General features: G+C 60.0%; 3 protein-coding genes and 1 non-coding gene across 4 annotated transcripts; 2 read left to right on the top strand and 2 right to left on the bottom strand.

The window, feature by feature from the left end:
* Nucleotides 1-1,379: 1,379 nt before the first annotated feature.
* PLICBS_001490 (uncharacterized protein) lies at nt 1,380-2,420 on the bottom strand (the record flags this gene model as incomplete). The annotated part of the gene is made up of 2 exons (XM_018317434.2): nt 1,380-1,810; nt 1,865-2,420. 2 exons carry the CDS (start codon nt 2,418-2,420, stop codon nt 1,380-1,382), a joined length of 987 nt encoding a protein of 328 aa, XP_018182959.2.
* A 714-nt stretch (nt 2,421-3,134) lies between these two features.
* Nucleotides 3,135-3,216, top strand: PLICBS_001489. The gene has a single exon. It is a non-coding gene; the product is annotated as a tRNA-Gly (tRNA).
* Nucleotides 3,217-3,577: 361 nt separating this feature from the next.
* On the top strand, nt 3,578-7,162 carry PLICBS_001488 (structural maintenance of chromosomes protein 5; the record flags this gene model as incomplete). Its single annotated transcript, XM_018317435.2, has 4 exons — nt 3,578-4,900; nt 4,959-5,849; nt 5,903-6,711; nt 6,793-7,162. 4 exons carry the CDS (start codon nt 3,578-3,580, stop codon nt 7,160-7,162), a joined length of 3,393 nt encoding a protein of 1,130 aa, XP_018182960.2.
* Nucleotides 7,163-8,402: 1,240 nt separating this feature from the next.
* PLICBS_001487 (negative regulator of mitotic exit) lies at nt 8,403-12,962 on the bottom strand (the record flags this gene model as incomplete). Its single annotated transcript, XM_018317436.2, has 4 exons — nt 8,403-11,841; nt 11,901-12,168; nt 12,236-12,611; nt 12,708-12,962. The coding sequence occupies 4 exons, from the start codon at nt 12,960-12,962 to the stop codon at nt 8,403-8,405; spliced, it is 4,338 nt and encodes a 1,445-aa protein (XP_018182961.2).
* Between the last annotated feature and the right edge of the window lie 1,946 nt (nt 12,963-14,908).

Raw genomic sequence — 14,908 nt, 5'->3', positions numbered from 1 at the left:
TCAATGCCAGCCGCAGCGCCGCCCGTGGCGGGGCCGCGCGCAAAGTGGAAGTGATGCGAGATTGTGCCATCACGACGCATTCCAGCCGCCCGGCGGCCACGGCAAATTGAAGGAGGCCCCAACCCCGCTGCCCGCTGCGAGTCCCAAATGAAACAATGCCAGTCCGCGATGCTCCGGCCCGATGGGCTGCGGCGCCTCGGCACCATGTACGTATGCAAGAGCTCGTGTCTTTGTCTCGAAGGTGCATCACGCGCGCGCCGCATCTGTCGCCGCGTCCCGCCACCACGCAACGTGAGCCGACGCCGGTGGCTTATTGTCCAGAGGTCTGGTCACTCGATGTAGAACCCCGTTGCGGCGTCGCGAGGGTCGAGCGCTCGACGATGCATTGCGTCGTGTTGTCCAGCGGACTTCGGGAAAAAAAACAGCGTGCAGACGACTTGTTGCCGCGCAACGACGCCTTGAGCTCGCATATTGTATCGCAGAGGACGCACTAAAACACTGCTACCCCCCATTCGACAGGTCGTTTTGGGGGCATCCGCGCCCGAGGCCATCTCGAGAGGCGGGAGGCGAGGGCAGCTCAAGCAGAGTCTCACTGGAATTCAAGGGATGTCGTCGCATGGCTTGGCGGGCAGGGATGTCGCGTGACTAAGCCGATTTCCCGCCCCTGCCCGTGCGCCGTTGGTGGCTTGACGGCGGCGCGAGCTCCCGCCTTGCCTGCCCCGCCATCGACGACGTTGCGTGCCGTCAAAGCAGGGCGCGCATGTTGTGGATAAAGAACCCCAGCGAGGCCCTGGCCGGATTTAGAAATACTGCGAGACCCCACCCGCCGATCGTTCAACATTCGAGACGTCTTACGACGCGCCAGCGCCCTCGCTCTTTGCTGCTACACTCGAGATATGACTTGGTGGCGCGAGCATATTCCTCACGCTTGGAGGCAATTGCTGGTGCCGAGGGCAGAACCTCCTAGTTATCTTGATCGGACCAATGGACGCTGGATCCAAGCCGGGAGATGCCTGGGTAGGGTTCTCGAAGAGGTCGTCGGGACCTACAGGGTAGATGGTCCCATCTGCCGCCACTTCATGTTCACCGCCGCACTCCGAAGCGACTCTGAGCTGAATCGAGCATTCCGACCGATTATGAAGCGGTCCATTGCCAGAGTCGGCCGTTCAAGCGCTCTCGGAAGCTATTGGCGACATTCAGCCGTCCGTACTCGAGTACTCGTAATTCATATTTGAGGCAGCTAAAGGAACTGAGAGCCGACACCGTCTCTACGCCCCGCTCGACCACTGGCTGTTTGCAAGGTAACACAACAGATGAGGATATCCGCCGGAAAAGTATTACACTGCCACCCCAAAAGCGCACCTGGCGCAACGTTAAGTCTAGCTCACAAGCCCCTGCGATTGCTCTTCCATGCGGTTCTTATGGTAGTCTGTCAAAAGATCCGGGATCCCGTTCATGACCTCTTGCACCTGGTGCAACAAGTGTTCTCGAGGGTTGCACCGCTGGTGATTTTCGGAAGGCGTCCCCTTCACATCGCCAATGTCGTGAATGATCAAGCTCGTCAGCTTCCTGTATAGCCCGACGAGACTGTACTGCACTTCGGAAGGATCTGGCAGCGGCCACAACCCTGCCCGAGTTAGACAAAAAGTCATGGAGCCCAGGATCATGGACTCGCATCTGTGGTGCCCCATCCACGTCGCGTGATGGCACCATCTGGGTTTCTCATCCACGACCGTGAGGGTCTCAACCATGTCGTGAAAAATGTCCAGCAGCTTCTGAATCGTATTGGACCGGATCGATACCATCCTCTCTTCCCCTCCGTAAGCCTTCCATACCAACAGTGCAGCCGGGTCCCGTCACTCACCGATGATGTATGGCGGTGTCTGGATATCTTCGAGGTTGTCCGTGTCGTTGAACCAGTTGCCGTCAAACTCCAACAGCATTTGCCGTGAAATTGTCGTGAGATCTTCTTTCCGGCCAAACTCCCACGATATCCAGAGCAATTTCGGCATGTCGCTGGGCGGTGTTTGTTGTCCGCTGCCGAGCGACGACATCCATGTCTCGACCCAGGGGGTCAGCAGCCGGGTCGCGTCGTAGTAATGGGTCAAGACTACCAGGTCGTACAAGTCTCCAACGGTCAGGGCTTTTGGCACTTCCGAGAAGTTGGCGTGTGCTATGTTCAGGAAGATTTTCATGGGGGCAGGATTGTCGTCTCCAAGGTTGATGGTCCAATCGTCGGGGGACTCCTGGTTAGATTTCGCCTCGGCAAAAGTCCCGTACAGCATGCGATCGAATACGGGAGAGACGCGAGCCAAGGTTCGGGAGCAAGCGACAAAATCCGTCTTGTCTGTCTCGTCCGGCCCTCCGACTTGCAATGTGATATCCCCATGCTGGTCCAGTATGATACGCGGACTGTTCATTTTGAAGTTGGCCTCGGCGGTTCAGCTTGGTGACGACGACTTGGAGGCTGCAGTGTTGTCTGAGATTCACGAAACAGCTCGAGTCCCCTCTGGCCAGAAGACCCAGGCCATGATAGATAAAATATCGACGAATTTACCCTTTAGATTTAGACTCGGCGGGAGAAGCCTCGTGGTTGTGCCTCGGTGGAGCACCGAGAGGCCAACCTTCGTATCCATATTGGGGCGTGGCTGAGGCCGCTCCATAGCCACTCGGCTCATCGAGGGCCAAGGTGTGATGTCAAATGATATGATGCTTCTCAGCCGCCTTTACGGGCGAATTGACCGCAAATAGAAGCGAAAGCCGGTGCCCGCGGGGCCTGGCAAAAAAATGCTGCGCGTCGGCGCGCATTGCGACTCGCGAGAAAGCAAAATTTCGAGTCGCGGAACCTCCAGAGTTGTGGCTGTTTGGCGACGCTAGGAGAATATTGCCAAGACCGGCCCCTGAAATAGATGCCGACATGCTTCTAAAAATACCAGCAGCGAACGGGGGGCGGTGGTCGAGTGTAGAAGCCGTAACAGCTGCTCTGGCGAGGTTATCCATGCCAAATGGGCTACGGATTCATGCGTCTCGAAAGATGAACCGGCAGGAAACAAGGGGTCAGCGTCGTGGAACAGTTCGGGAAGCGCCAAGCCAATATGTATTGAGATAAGTCACCTGTCTTCAACAAGAAACAAGCGTGATTGGTTTAGTGGTAAAATTCTCCGTTGCCATCCGAGCAACGTCGGGGAGCCCTGGGTTCGATTCCCAGATCACGCATTTCTTTTTGAGTTTTTTTTGTTCTTGTTTGAGCCTCCGACGATGCTCTTGTCCTCTTCGTTTTGTATGGTCTTTTTTTGGTCGTCCATTTGATCGGGGGTCGGCTTGGTTGCCTAACCCAGTTGCCACTGTGCTTCGTGGGTGCCGAGCGTGAACTGGAACGGCCAACGGAGGATTTTGGGCTTATGGTGGGGTTGAACTGCCTTGCCGACACGCGCGTGCACGCGTCTCCACGCAACGTTGGTTAATTACTTGGCTTCGCCATCACCACCTCACACCCTCAAGTCGACGTCGACGTCCACAGTCCACGTGTCGCCTTGTTCATCGGCCATCACTGCGACGGCCAGACGGTTCAGGCGCCATGGCGCGCCCTACAGCTCGTCGTCGACCGCGCGACGAGTCTGAAGACGGAGCCGAAAGCGACGACCCGCGCTACGGCGCATCATCCCAAGCTTCCGACACGCCCAAGCGACGCCGCGTCGAGCCCGAGTCAGACGATGACGACGACGACACCAGCAATGCTTCTCCCGTTGCCGCTCCTGCCTCTGCGCGACGCGTCAACGGGGCCGCAAACAACGGCGTCGTAAATGGAGACACCATGAAGGACTTCCACCCTGGCTCCATCGTGCGCGTCAAGGTCCAGAACTTCGTAACATACGAAGAGGCAGAGTTCTTCCCGGGGCCTAACCTGAACATGGTCATCGGTCCAAATGGCACCGGCAAGAGCTCGTTGGTCTGCGCCATATGTCTGGGTCTCGGATACGGACCAAAGCACTTGGGGCGAGCCGGCTCGGTCAAGGAGTTCGTCAAGCACGGCAAGGACACGGCCACCATCGAGATCGAGTTGCAGAAGAAGCCAAAGGATCGGTCCAACTACGTCATCCGAGTCCAGATCCGCCGCGAACAAAATAGCCAGAAGTGGTGGCTGAATGGCAAGGAGACGACACACAAGGCCATCCAGGCACTCATGCAGTCGCTCAAGATCCAGGTGGACAACCTCTGCCAGTTCCTGCCGCAGGACAGGGTGGTCGAGTTCGCCGCCTGCACCCCGGTTGACCTGCTCCGTGAGACGCTGCGTGCTGCGGCGCCTGAGGAGATGCTGGAATGGCAGGCGCAGCTTCGGAAACTCCACAAGGACAAGAAGGACCTCGCCGAAACGGTCCACGCGGACAATGAATCCCTCCGGAACCTCGAGAACCGACAACAGGGGTTGCAAGCAGACGTGGATAGGATCCGGGAACGCCAAGAAATCCAGGAGCGAGTCAGCAACCTCCAGTCTGCCCTCGTCTTCTCCAAATACACCGAGGCTCGGACGAGATACTCGCAAGCCCGGGAGCGGAAGAAGGAGGCCGAGCGTGCTCTGCGGCGTCTGGAACAGGAATGCGGACCCTCCCTCGAGGCGGTCAACGCAAAGCAGGAATACGCGCAGCTCATCGAGAACGCGATACCCGGCAAGGAGAGGGCGCTAAAGGATGCCGAACACGCTGCTCAGAGCATGGCCCGTGATGTGGCCTCGGCGGCTGAAGATGTCTATGAGATGAATAACAGGCTCGAGGCCGAGCGCAAGGGCTTCGACTCCAAGAAGAGGGACCTCGCCAATTCCAAGACGAAGCTTACGGCCTACCAGGCGGACCTCAGGAACCGGCCATCGGAGTTCAACGCCGCCGACTGGAACCAGAAGATTGTAAGCCACCTTTCTTGGCTTCAAACTTGTCTCCATTTTCTAACCAGGTCTGATGTAGCGTGCCGAAGAGCATTCGTTGCGTGAGCTTGACGCAGAATATAGGCAGCTGTCAGCACAGATGGGCGACGTCAGAGACAAGGGCAAGGTCATCGTCAGCGAGATGCGCAGAATACAAGAGAACATTGAGGGGCTCGACACCCAAGAAGGCCAACAACTCAATTTCATGAGGAAGCACTTTCCGGAAATCGCCCAGGGATGGGAGTGGGTCCAACAGCATCAAGACGGCTTTGAGAAAGAGGTCTTTGGCCCCCCGATGATAAGTTGCTCGATTAAAGACGAGCGTTACTCGGACCAGGTGCAGTCGCTTCTTCAGCCGGACGACTTCATGTGCTTCACCGCCCAGACCAAAGGCGATTACAAGAAGCTGACCGACCAGCTCTACCGAGTCATGAGCCTGTCTGTTGTCATTCGAACCTGCGCAGCACCCCTGGAATCGTTTAGGCCACCAGTAGACGCCAACGAGGCCAGGACCCTAGGACTTGATGGGTTCGCCATTGACTACCTCGATGGCCCAGCACCGGTCCTGGCGATGCTCTGTGCGGAGAAGAGAGTCCATCAGTCTGGTGTTGCCCTCAAGGACCACAACGATGCAGAATACGAGAGACTGATCCACAGCGGCAAGGTTAACAACTGGGCCGCCGGCAAGCACTCGTACATGGTGCGACGGCGCAGAGAGTACGGCCCACAGGCCATGACGACAGTCAGCAAGAACATACAGCCGGGCAGATTTTGGACATCACAGCCTATTGATGCGCAAGAGAAAGCGGAGCTCAACCGACAGCTCACTGAGAAGAGGGGCGAGAGGGATATTCTGAAGACGGAGCATAATGAACTCAAGACGAAGCAAAACGCCATCGACGAACAGAAAGACGACATCAACAACAAGATTGTGAGTAGAAGCGTACATGCTTCTTACTGGTAATTATACTGATGCGATTGCAGACGACGTTGAAGAACGAAAAGAGCGCTTTGCAGCGTGAGTACCAAAAGTGGCAGTCATTGCCAGAGAAGATAGAGTCGGAAGAACGCGTCAAAGCATCGCACGAGAAAGCCATGCGCGACGCAAGAAAGAGCATACAGGACCTCCAGTACGACTGGGACAAGGCGGCACTGAAGAGGGCCAAGTTGGTCGTCCGGCAAAAGGCTCTCATCGACAAGATCCGTGAAGCGCACCACGCCCTGCTGGAGGCCAAGATCCGGCTTATCGAAGCGCGATCCGACATTCTTGGCCTCAAGGACCGTAATGCGGGCCTCATGACGCGCCTCGAAGTGGAGAAGCAGAACGTAGTGACTGCCGCAGAAGAGGCCAACATCGCCAGGGATCAGGGCCGGCGTCTCGGCGAAGAGGTCCAGGAGGTCTGCGCCCGGGACGAGGCCAAGAAGGAGCTCTTCACCCAGCTGTCCGCCGGCAAGGAGCCTCCGGAGCTGGAGATGGAAATCTCGGCCGAGGAGGCCAAGCTCGAGCTCATCCACGCCGCCAACCCCAACGTGCTGCGCGAGTTCGAGCGCCGGGCCCAGGAAATTGCTAAGCTCAAGGACAAGATGGAGGGCTTCAACGAGCGCCTCGACTCGCTCAACGGCAAGCTCGACGAGCTGATGGGCAAGTGGGAGCCCAAGCTGGAGGAGCTCGTGTCGCAGATCAACGACGCGTTTGCCTACAACTTTGAGCAGATTAGCTGCGCGGGCGAGGTGCGCGTCCACAAGGACGAGGACTTTGACCTGTGGGCGCTCGACATCATGGTTCGCTTCCGGTAAGCCTCGTCTTCTTCTGCTTCATCTCCTTGTCTATCATATCATCCGCGTCCTTGGACCAAAGCTAACCTCGTCGACAGCGAAAACGAGACGCTCCAGCAGCTCAACGCCCACCGGCAGTCGGGCGGCGAGCGCGCCGTCTCGACCATCTTCTACCTCATGGCGCTGCAGTCAATGGCGCAGTCGCCCTTCCGCGTCGTCGACGAGATCAACCAGGGCATGGACCCGCGCAACGAGCGCATGGTGCACGAGCGCATGGTGGAGATTGCCTGCCGCGAGCACACGTCGCAGTACTTCCTCATCACGCCCAAGCTGCTCACCGGCCTGCGCTACGACCCCAAGATGCGCGTCCTCTGCATCGCCAGCGGCGAGTACATGCCCAAGCAGGGCAGGAAGCTCGACTTTGGCCGCTGCCTCGCCGTGCAGCGCAGGTTGATGGCTGCGTCGTGAGGGAGGGAGACAAGACAAACAGACTGTTTATTTGGCGTCTGGGGAGGTTGGCGCGCCCGGGAGCGAGGCGATTTGGATGGGATGGACAGAGTGTGCGGCTTGGTGACGCCCTGAAGAAGGCATGGGGGGCCACGATGAACGAAGCATGGTGAACGAAGAGCGTGGTGTTGCTTTGTAGTACAAGGACTGCAGCCATTGACGTCCTCTTTCACGTAGATAAATCTGATTCCCACGTTGTACACATGTAACTATCCTACATCCCAATCGCGAACGCACGCAGTCAGTGTACAATGTCAAATATTCACGCATCGAAGATCAAGCAGACAACCAACTATCTTCCAGCGGACCCAGCAGACCCAGAGAACCCGTAACACACCACAATCAATTTTCATCATCTTCATCGTCATCATCATCATCTCAAGAAACTCATTTCATCATTCAAGCAAGCCCTAGCTAGCCAGAGCCGTCCCTTTGGCACGTGAGTGAATAAAGAAGAAAGAACAACGCAAAGACACAGAGCCAGCCACACAGAAAAAGCGCCGCGCCCCCTCCCTTCATCCTCCGTCCATCCTCCCGCAAAACAAGGACCCGAGCCCCAACCTCAAAACCCGCCCACCACAGGAGGCGGGGGTTCCAAACAACCTCTGTAAATGCTCAAAGGCAAAAAACGTCTTCCCTCCGCTCACGGCACTAGGCCCAGAGAGGGTGGCAGACGTGGAGAGAGACAGAGACGGGGATACAGAGATACAGAGGGACCGAGGGGCAGATAAAACGCTCGCGTGCTTGAAAATGCGCCCGCGGACCGCGCGCAAAGCACCGTGACGGCGACACCCCTTCCCCCTCGCCGCGCAGTGAGGAGGAACCCGTGAAAGAGAAAGCGTCGATAATGTTGCTTCAAAACGACAGTTTTTAGACTTAGACATTGAAGCGAGAGCTGTATCCAGCACTCGCGATGAGAAGAGTGAACAAGGAGTAACGAGAAAGAAACGGCCGGCAAAGGGAAACGGAACGAGGCAAGAAACAAGTCGACTCATTTCCCACAAACTCCGAAGCCCTGCCTCAGCCCTCGACCGAGAGAGCGAGGGTTGAAAGCGGCAGGCTGATGAAATGTACAAGACGTCGCCAAACTCGTATATGCGCTGAGCGACGGCTGGAAAGGAGGAAATAAGAACAAAAAGGTCCGCGGGGTATATCGTGTGAATGCATGGTCATGAATGCACGTAGCAGGGAAGTCCCGGAATTAGTTTTGGTGTGGCTTGTCCGGGCCGGTCTGGTGGTCATCGGTGTCGAGTCGCTTCCTCCAGTCAGCGAGGCTCTCGCTCAGACCTAGGCCGGCCCCTGGGGCGGCATCGTCGTCCTTCTTGCCGACGGGCGTCGGCTGGTCAAAGTCGAAGTTGGTGCTCAGCCGGTAGTTCTTGTTAGTCGCCTCCCAGTGGCTGCGCAGCGTCTCCAGCTCGCTCGCGAGGTTGTCCAGGGCGGCGCTGTCCCTGCCGTCGAGGCCGTTGCCACCGTACGCGCTCTCCGTTCCGGAGCTTTCACTGCGGACATGGCCGCCCAGGCCGTTGGCAGACGAGGTGACCTCGGCGACGGCCTCGGCCGGCAGCTGGCGGCTGCGGCGGCGGTAGCTGTCCACCGAATGCTCGACTTGGTCGAGAAGAAGCGAGACCTTTTGCTCCGCATCGGTGGCGCGCTGTTCCAGGAGGGCGTTCTCCGACTGGAGCTGCTCGAGATCCTTGCGATGCGTCGTGGCAGACTTGGCCGCCTCGTCTCGCTGCCGGTTGCTCTCGGCCAGATCCGCCCTCAGAGACTGCAGGTTCTTGTCCAGCTGTGCGCTCGAGTTCCGCAGCTCCGCTTCGAGACCCTCGATCCTCTTGTGGAGAGCGTCGCGTTCATTTTCCCAGTGGGCGGGTGCCTCCGACCTGTCACCGTCGTCTTGGGCTCGGCTCTCGAGCTCCTCGATCTCGGCCTTGAGGCGGCCATTGTCGGTCTTGTAGCGAGACAGCTGGTCCTTGAGCTGCTTAAGCATCTTTTCGGTTCCCTTGACATAGTGCACGGCCGACTGATAGTCGCTCTCGAGCTGTGAAAGCTTCTCACGATACGCAAGCTCCGACTCTTGCGCCTGCGCCGCAAAGGCCTGCTTGACCTCCTCATGTGCCGCCGTGGTGCTGGCGAGCTGCATCTCGAGGTCCCGCATTCGAGTCTGCTCGGGAGACATGTCTCGCGGGCTCGTGAGGCCACGGCCGCGCACGGCGCTCGTCGGACTGATGCCCCGCTCGTTGAGGATGTCCTTGAGTGCGTTGTGCTGCACCGTCATGGCGTTCGTCTCAAGCTGCTGGGCTGCCAGCTGGTTCTTGACATCTGAATGCGCAGCTTGCAGGGACTGCACCTCGCGAAGGGACGACTGCAGCTGCCTCCTGATGGTCACGCCTTCGCGACTGGCCTGCTCCTGGTACTGCTCCAGGCCAGCAATGCGCTCCTCGGCGCTTCGAAGCTTAGCAGCGGCGCTGTCTGCCTCCTGCTGGTACTTCTTGACCAATGCGTTCGCGGCAGCGACCTGGTTCTGGAGCGCGCCCAGGCGCTCCGTGTCCGCCTTGCCGACGGCGCTAACATCCCTTGCCGAGATCTTGTCGAGACCTGCCAGCACGGCTTGGCGATGGGTCTTGGCCTCGTTGGCGTGCCGTTCGGCAAGCTCTTCGGCGTCCCGTAGACGCTGCGTGGTCGAGACGAGTTCTGTTGTGCGTGCTTCGTGCTCTGCCTTCAGCTGGTTCAACTTGGCCTCGATGTCTTGCTTCTGGGCGCGCTCCTCCTCGAGCTTCTGCTCAAGGTGTGTTCTGGCATCTTCGGATGCAGCGATGGCGTCCCGCAAGGACTGGAAACTCTCGTTGTGGTCCTTGGCACTGCCAACGGCCTCATCGTACTTGGTCGCAAAGTCCTCCTTTTCGATCTTGAGAAGCTCGAGGGCCGCGACGGCCTCAGCACACGAGACCGACTGGTCCCGGGCCTCGCGCTGCACGAGATGCAGCTCGGCCTTGAGCCGCTCGACCTCGGTTGAGGTCTGCTGCTTGTAGGTCTCGAGATCCCCCATGCGCCTTTGCGCCGCGCTGGTCGTGTCATCGGCGAGTTTTCGAGCCTTCTTTTCTGCCTCCAACTCGCTCCTGGCGGTTTCCAGCTGCGACTGGAGACTTCTCTGAACGTGCAGCGCCGAGGCAAGCTTCTTGCTCAGCTCGCCCTCCCTGTAGCCACCGTCTTCTCGCTCGCGGTCGAGTTGCGGAGTGCTGTTGGCAGATCCCCCGTGATAGGCAGTGAGCCTGGCCTTGGCGTAGACCGCCTCCTGAATCGCTGCATCGCGCTGCTTCTCGGCCTCGGCAATCTGCTTCGCAGACAGAACAGCCTGCTTATCCACGGCGCTTTGGACGTTGGCCAGCTCGGTTCGCATGGCCAGGAGAGCCTCTATCAAAGGTCGATCCTCATCGTCAAAAGTTTCAGCGGCCTTGGCATCGAGAGTCGGGCTGAACGTCGCGGTCGAAACGTAACCCGACTTGCGGGCCAGTTCGAGCTCTGAAGCATACCAAGCATTCCTGTTCCGTGAAGCGTCCAGCTCTTTGAGAAGGGCAACCGTCTGGGAGTTGCGACCAGACGACCGCCTGGACAAGGGGTTGCTCGGCTGCCGTGTAGGCGGCGGGGGTGAGGATGGTCTCACGGCCCGTGCTGCGGCTTCCGCTGAGCTATCGACGGAGCCTGATGACTGACCGTGACGAGTCTGCTTGGCCTTTGCGGGCTCGACAGCAGGTGGCTCCTGCTTTGTAGGTCCGCGGGCCGGGTGCGTGGGCGTCCGGCGACCGTTGACTGTCGCAGCCGCAGCCGCGCTTTCAGGAACTGCGTCGAGCGATACCGGGGGTTGGCCAGGGCCCGCTGCGCCAGCACGGTCGGCGGATAGCCCACGGACTCGTCCGATGCTCGATGACTGATCGCCCGTGGGCTTGGCGGGTGTCGGGCCTGATGGAGGTGGTCCTGCCGGGCTGGAGGTCAGGGCGGCGCGAGGCTTGGCCGCAGCCGGGCCCGGGCCTCCAGAGATCGGGGAAGCGCGAGGATCGACGCCGGGCGGGGGTGACTTGTGCCCATTCGTAGGGCTGACCATGGGAGCGATTGCGCCGCCGCTGCCTTTTCTAGAGTCTGAAGGGCCGGTAGAGCCATCTCGAGCCGGCATCGCGCGGGGAGGATTCTGCACATCACTCGCGCTCGGCCGGCGGCCCTGAGTAATCTTTTGTGCGCCTTGTTGGCTGTCGTTGGGGTAGCGGATCTTACTCGTGTCCAGGACGTAGAGAATGCCGAGGTCGTTGATGGCGGACGCCGCGGAGCTCGGTTCGCCGCCAAGAACCACAATCGACTTGCCAACCGTCGTCATGCTGTGGCCAGAACGCGGAGATGGAGACGGGCCCATGTTTTGAAATGTGTACCACCTTCGCGTGGATATCCTGAAGGCGGCAAGGTCTCCCAAATCGCTGCCCTCCTCCGTGCGACCGCCAAAGACGTACATAACATCGTCCACGAGAGAGGCGGCGTGCCCCTCTCGAGGGGCAGGGATGTAGCCTATGCAATCCAGCTGCGCCCATGTGTTAATGGCCGGGTCGTAGCACCAGACGTCATTGAACCATTGGTAACCGTTTGTGCCACCAAACCTGCAACGGTGTGAGTATCTGAGGCGCAAAGGTAGAGCCACGTGAGAATGCGAACTTACAGGTACATCTTGTCGTTGTATGTGACCATTGAGTGGTTCGTGCGCGCGGCCGGGGCTTTTGGCGACGCCTCGCCTTGTAATAGGATCTCCCAACGGTTGTTGGGCATTTGCAGCTGGTTCAGGTCGAAAGCGGAGAGGTCATTCATGAAGTGGCCCTCAACCTGACCGCCGAAGATGAAGATCTTGGAGCCAAGGATGTTCAGAGAGTGCCCATAGCGTCCGGAGGGGCGAGGGCCGGCAGGCAGCGCGCGCGACCAATGTCGGGTTGCTGCAAGCGAGTGCATTAGCAAGGCGCATGGCAGGCACGTATCTCAGATTCATTCTCAAGCACTTACAAGTATTTAGGAGATAGAGCGTCTCGTCCAGCGCGTCCGACTCCTCAATCTTGGTGTCGCCGCCGTAGACAATGAATGCGTTGCCGACGAGCAAGCTGGCGTGGCCGACTCTTGGCCCCGGGCCCTCTGCAGTCGTCGCAAGCGGATAACAAGCCATGTTGCCGCCGGCCTCAATCATCCAGAGATCGCCCTTGACGGTCGAGCTGTTGATGAGGCCGCCCATCATGTATATATCGCCCTCCTTGGACGACGTCGCATTGACGGCGGCGCCATAGCGGGGGAAGGGACTCGGGTGCGAAGTGGTGTAGGTTAACCGGCGTTGCGACCAGGGGTAGAGGGACGCATTCGGGTTTGTTGGTTGGGGTCCGTTTCGAAGCTGCGGAAGGGTCATTAGGGACTGCGCTCTCCTCAAGGGCAGAGGGAGCTGCGACGGATGGCGACGGCTCCGCGGGGGTGGTTCGGCAATACTCACAGGCAAGTCGCTGGGTTGCGTGTTGTCGACGCTTCCTCCGCGGCGGCCATGGCCGCGATCTGGGCTTCCGACGCTGCCATCATTGTCTAGAGAGTTGAGGCTGCCCGTGGGCGTCGAACGCTGCACCAGGGCGCCCTTCTCGTCGCGGGCCATGCGAGAACCGGCACTCTGGATGGAGCCTTGGGAGCCAGAATTGCCATCGCGACTCGACAGCGCCCGGTCCTGGCTCTTCTTGGACTTGAAGAGGAAGGCCATGTTCGGCTAGGCGGGAGGGGGGAGGACCGCTCGGCGGCGGTTGGATTGAAGCCGCGGCGCTCAAGGCTGGGTGCGATCGCCGTCCAAGTGATATGCTTTCGTCTCGGGTTCGGGGGGATGCGCCGACGATGCGAAAGCAGCCGGTGGATGGTTTGCGATCCGGATGCGTGGCCCAAGGACGTCGTGGCTCGGGGAGGTCGAGGCCGGGGGAGGACAGTGAGCTAGAGAGCCAGAGGTGCAAGGCCAGGCTGGGCAGGCCGGGGCGGCGCGATGTTGCGGGTGGTGCGATGGCGGTGGTGGGCGCGGCGTCAGGTCAGCAGCAGAGCCAACGGCCGACGATGCAAAGAAGGACGGGTGAACCGCAGCTCGAGTCTGAAGATGGCTGGTTGAGCATCGGTGGACCAGCCCGCGGATGTTGTCAACCCGAAATTTTGGCCAGCCGCCGACTTTTTCGGGAGGTGGGATTCCAGAGGGGGTTTCGGTTCAGGGGAGAGGAGGCGAGAGAGCACGCAGTGGAGGCTAAAGAAAGGCAGGCACGCCGCCTCACAGGGAGTGACGGCGAACGGGGTGCGCTGCAGCTGCAGGCAGTGGGTGTCTAAGGTACCTCAGGTGGTGGACTGGGGGAGGCTGAGAGCGCCGCCAACGGTGGGTGCAGGTGGGCTGGGCTGGGGCGATCGCACCCCGTAAGAGGTTCAGCCCACTCATGTTCCAGGGCCGGCGTCCCACCACGGCGCGGTTCGGGGCTGGTGAGGTGACAAGCTTGGAAGCGCGCGAGGTGATGATGAGTGGTTGCTTTGACGGGCTGGGCTGGCGGGCGAGCGGCTGCCCGTCATGCTGTCCACCTCACGGCGTGTGTGCCTGCGTGCCCGTCACCAACAACGGCTTGAGCCCGCCCACCTCACTCTCAGCCTTTCTTCTGCGCCCGTCCCCTTTCCTTGTCGCCTTTGCTTTGTTCCTGGGCGCCGGCCCTGACAGCGTCCATTGCATGTCGTGGGCTGGGTCAGTGGGGGCGCAGCGCAACCACCACCGAACGGACGACCTGACGATGACGAAACGCATTGTACGATACTTCCGCAGAGCACCTCACTACGGAGTGCTTAATTACAGCAAACCGCCGCCGAGGGTAAATGACGAGCCCAGCGCACGTCCGTCCGCGACCCGCGACCCGCGACATGCGAATGCCCCCTCTCCCCCCGAGCCAGCCGCCGTCAGTTTCGCCCATCACCACCGTCCGCGACGCTCCCTCTGCCCTCGACCAGCCCGTCCCTCCTGAGGTCAAATCATGTCAGGGGCAGACGCATCAGAGCGGAGGAGGAAACAGGGTCCCCAGATGCGCCAGCGGCCAATTGAAGGCGCCGTCTCACCCGCAGACAGGTCCTTGGGGGGGCGCTCGGGGGGCGCTTGGGGGGGGCTGCCCGGCCCACGCGCGTGCGCTAACACACTCGGTCGCGCATGCAACAGCGCGAGTGCCTTCCACGTTGTGGGGACTGCCCCTTTTCGCGGAGGGAGGACCGGCCGGGTACCAGCCGGGGGCTGGAGCCGTCATGCAAGGGCAGGTCACTGTGCCGTATTCTGCGTCACCACCACCGAGCAGGGGCCCTGACGAAGGCGCTCGCCCGTCGAGAAATTAAGGGTAAAACAGTGCCAGACCATGACATCCATCCGCCAGGCCGGTTCGCGCGCGATGCAGAGATGATGTGCGTGAAGTGCGTGCGCGGTGCCGTGCAAGTGTCTGGCCATTACTCGTAGTACCAGCAGACTTTGTCGAGCACTCGCGTCTCGGCACGGCAGCAAGCAGCCAGATGGCAGGCCGGCATTTGTCGTGGCCATCGATCTGCAACTGCAACCATCACGGCCAGACGGGCTGTCGGCGGCGGCGGCGTCGCTCGCTCTCCTGGGTGGGTTGGGTGACGAGACGGCGCCTCCCATTCCAACCACCCCCGGCA

Source organism: Purpureocillium lilacinum (assembly GCF_023168085.1).
Source record: "Purpureocillium lilacinum CBS 284.36 DNA, scaffold_1, whole genome shotgun sequence".
NCBI classification, from domain to species: domain Eukaryota; kingdom Fungi; phylum Ascomycota; class Sordariomycetes; order Hypocreales; family Ophiocordycipitaceae; genus Purpureocillium; species Purpureocillium lilacinum.
The sequence above is the reverse complement of the archived record's forward strand: the minus strand, read 5'-3'. Positions and strand labels throughout refer to the sequence as shown.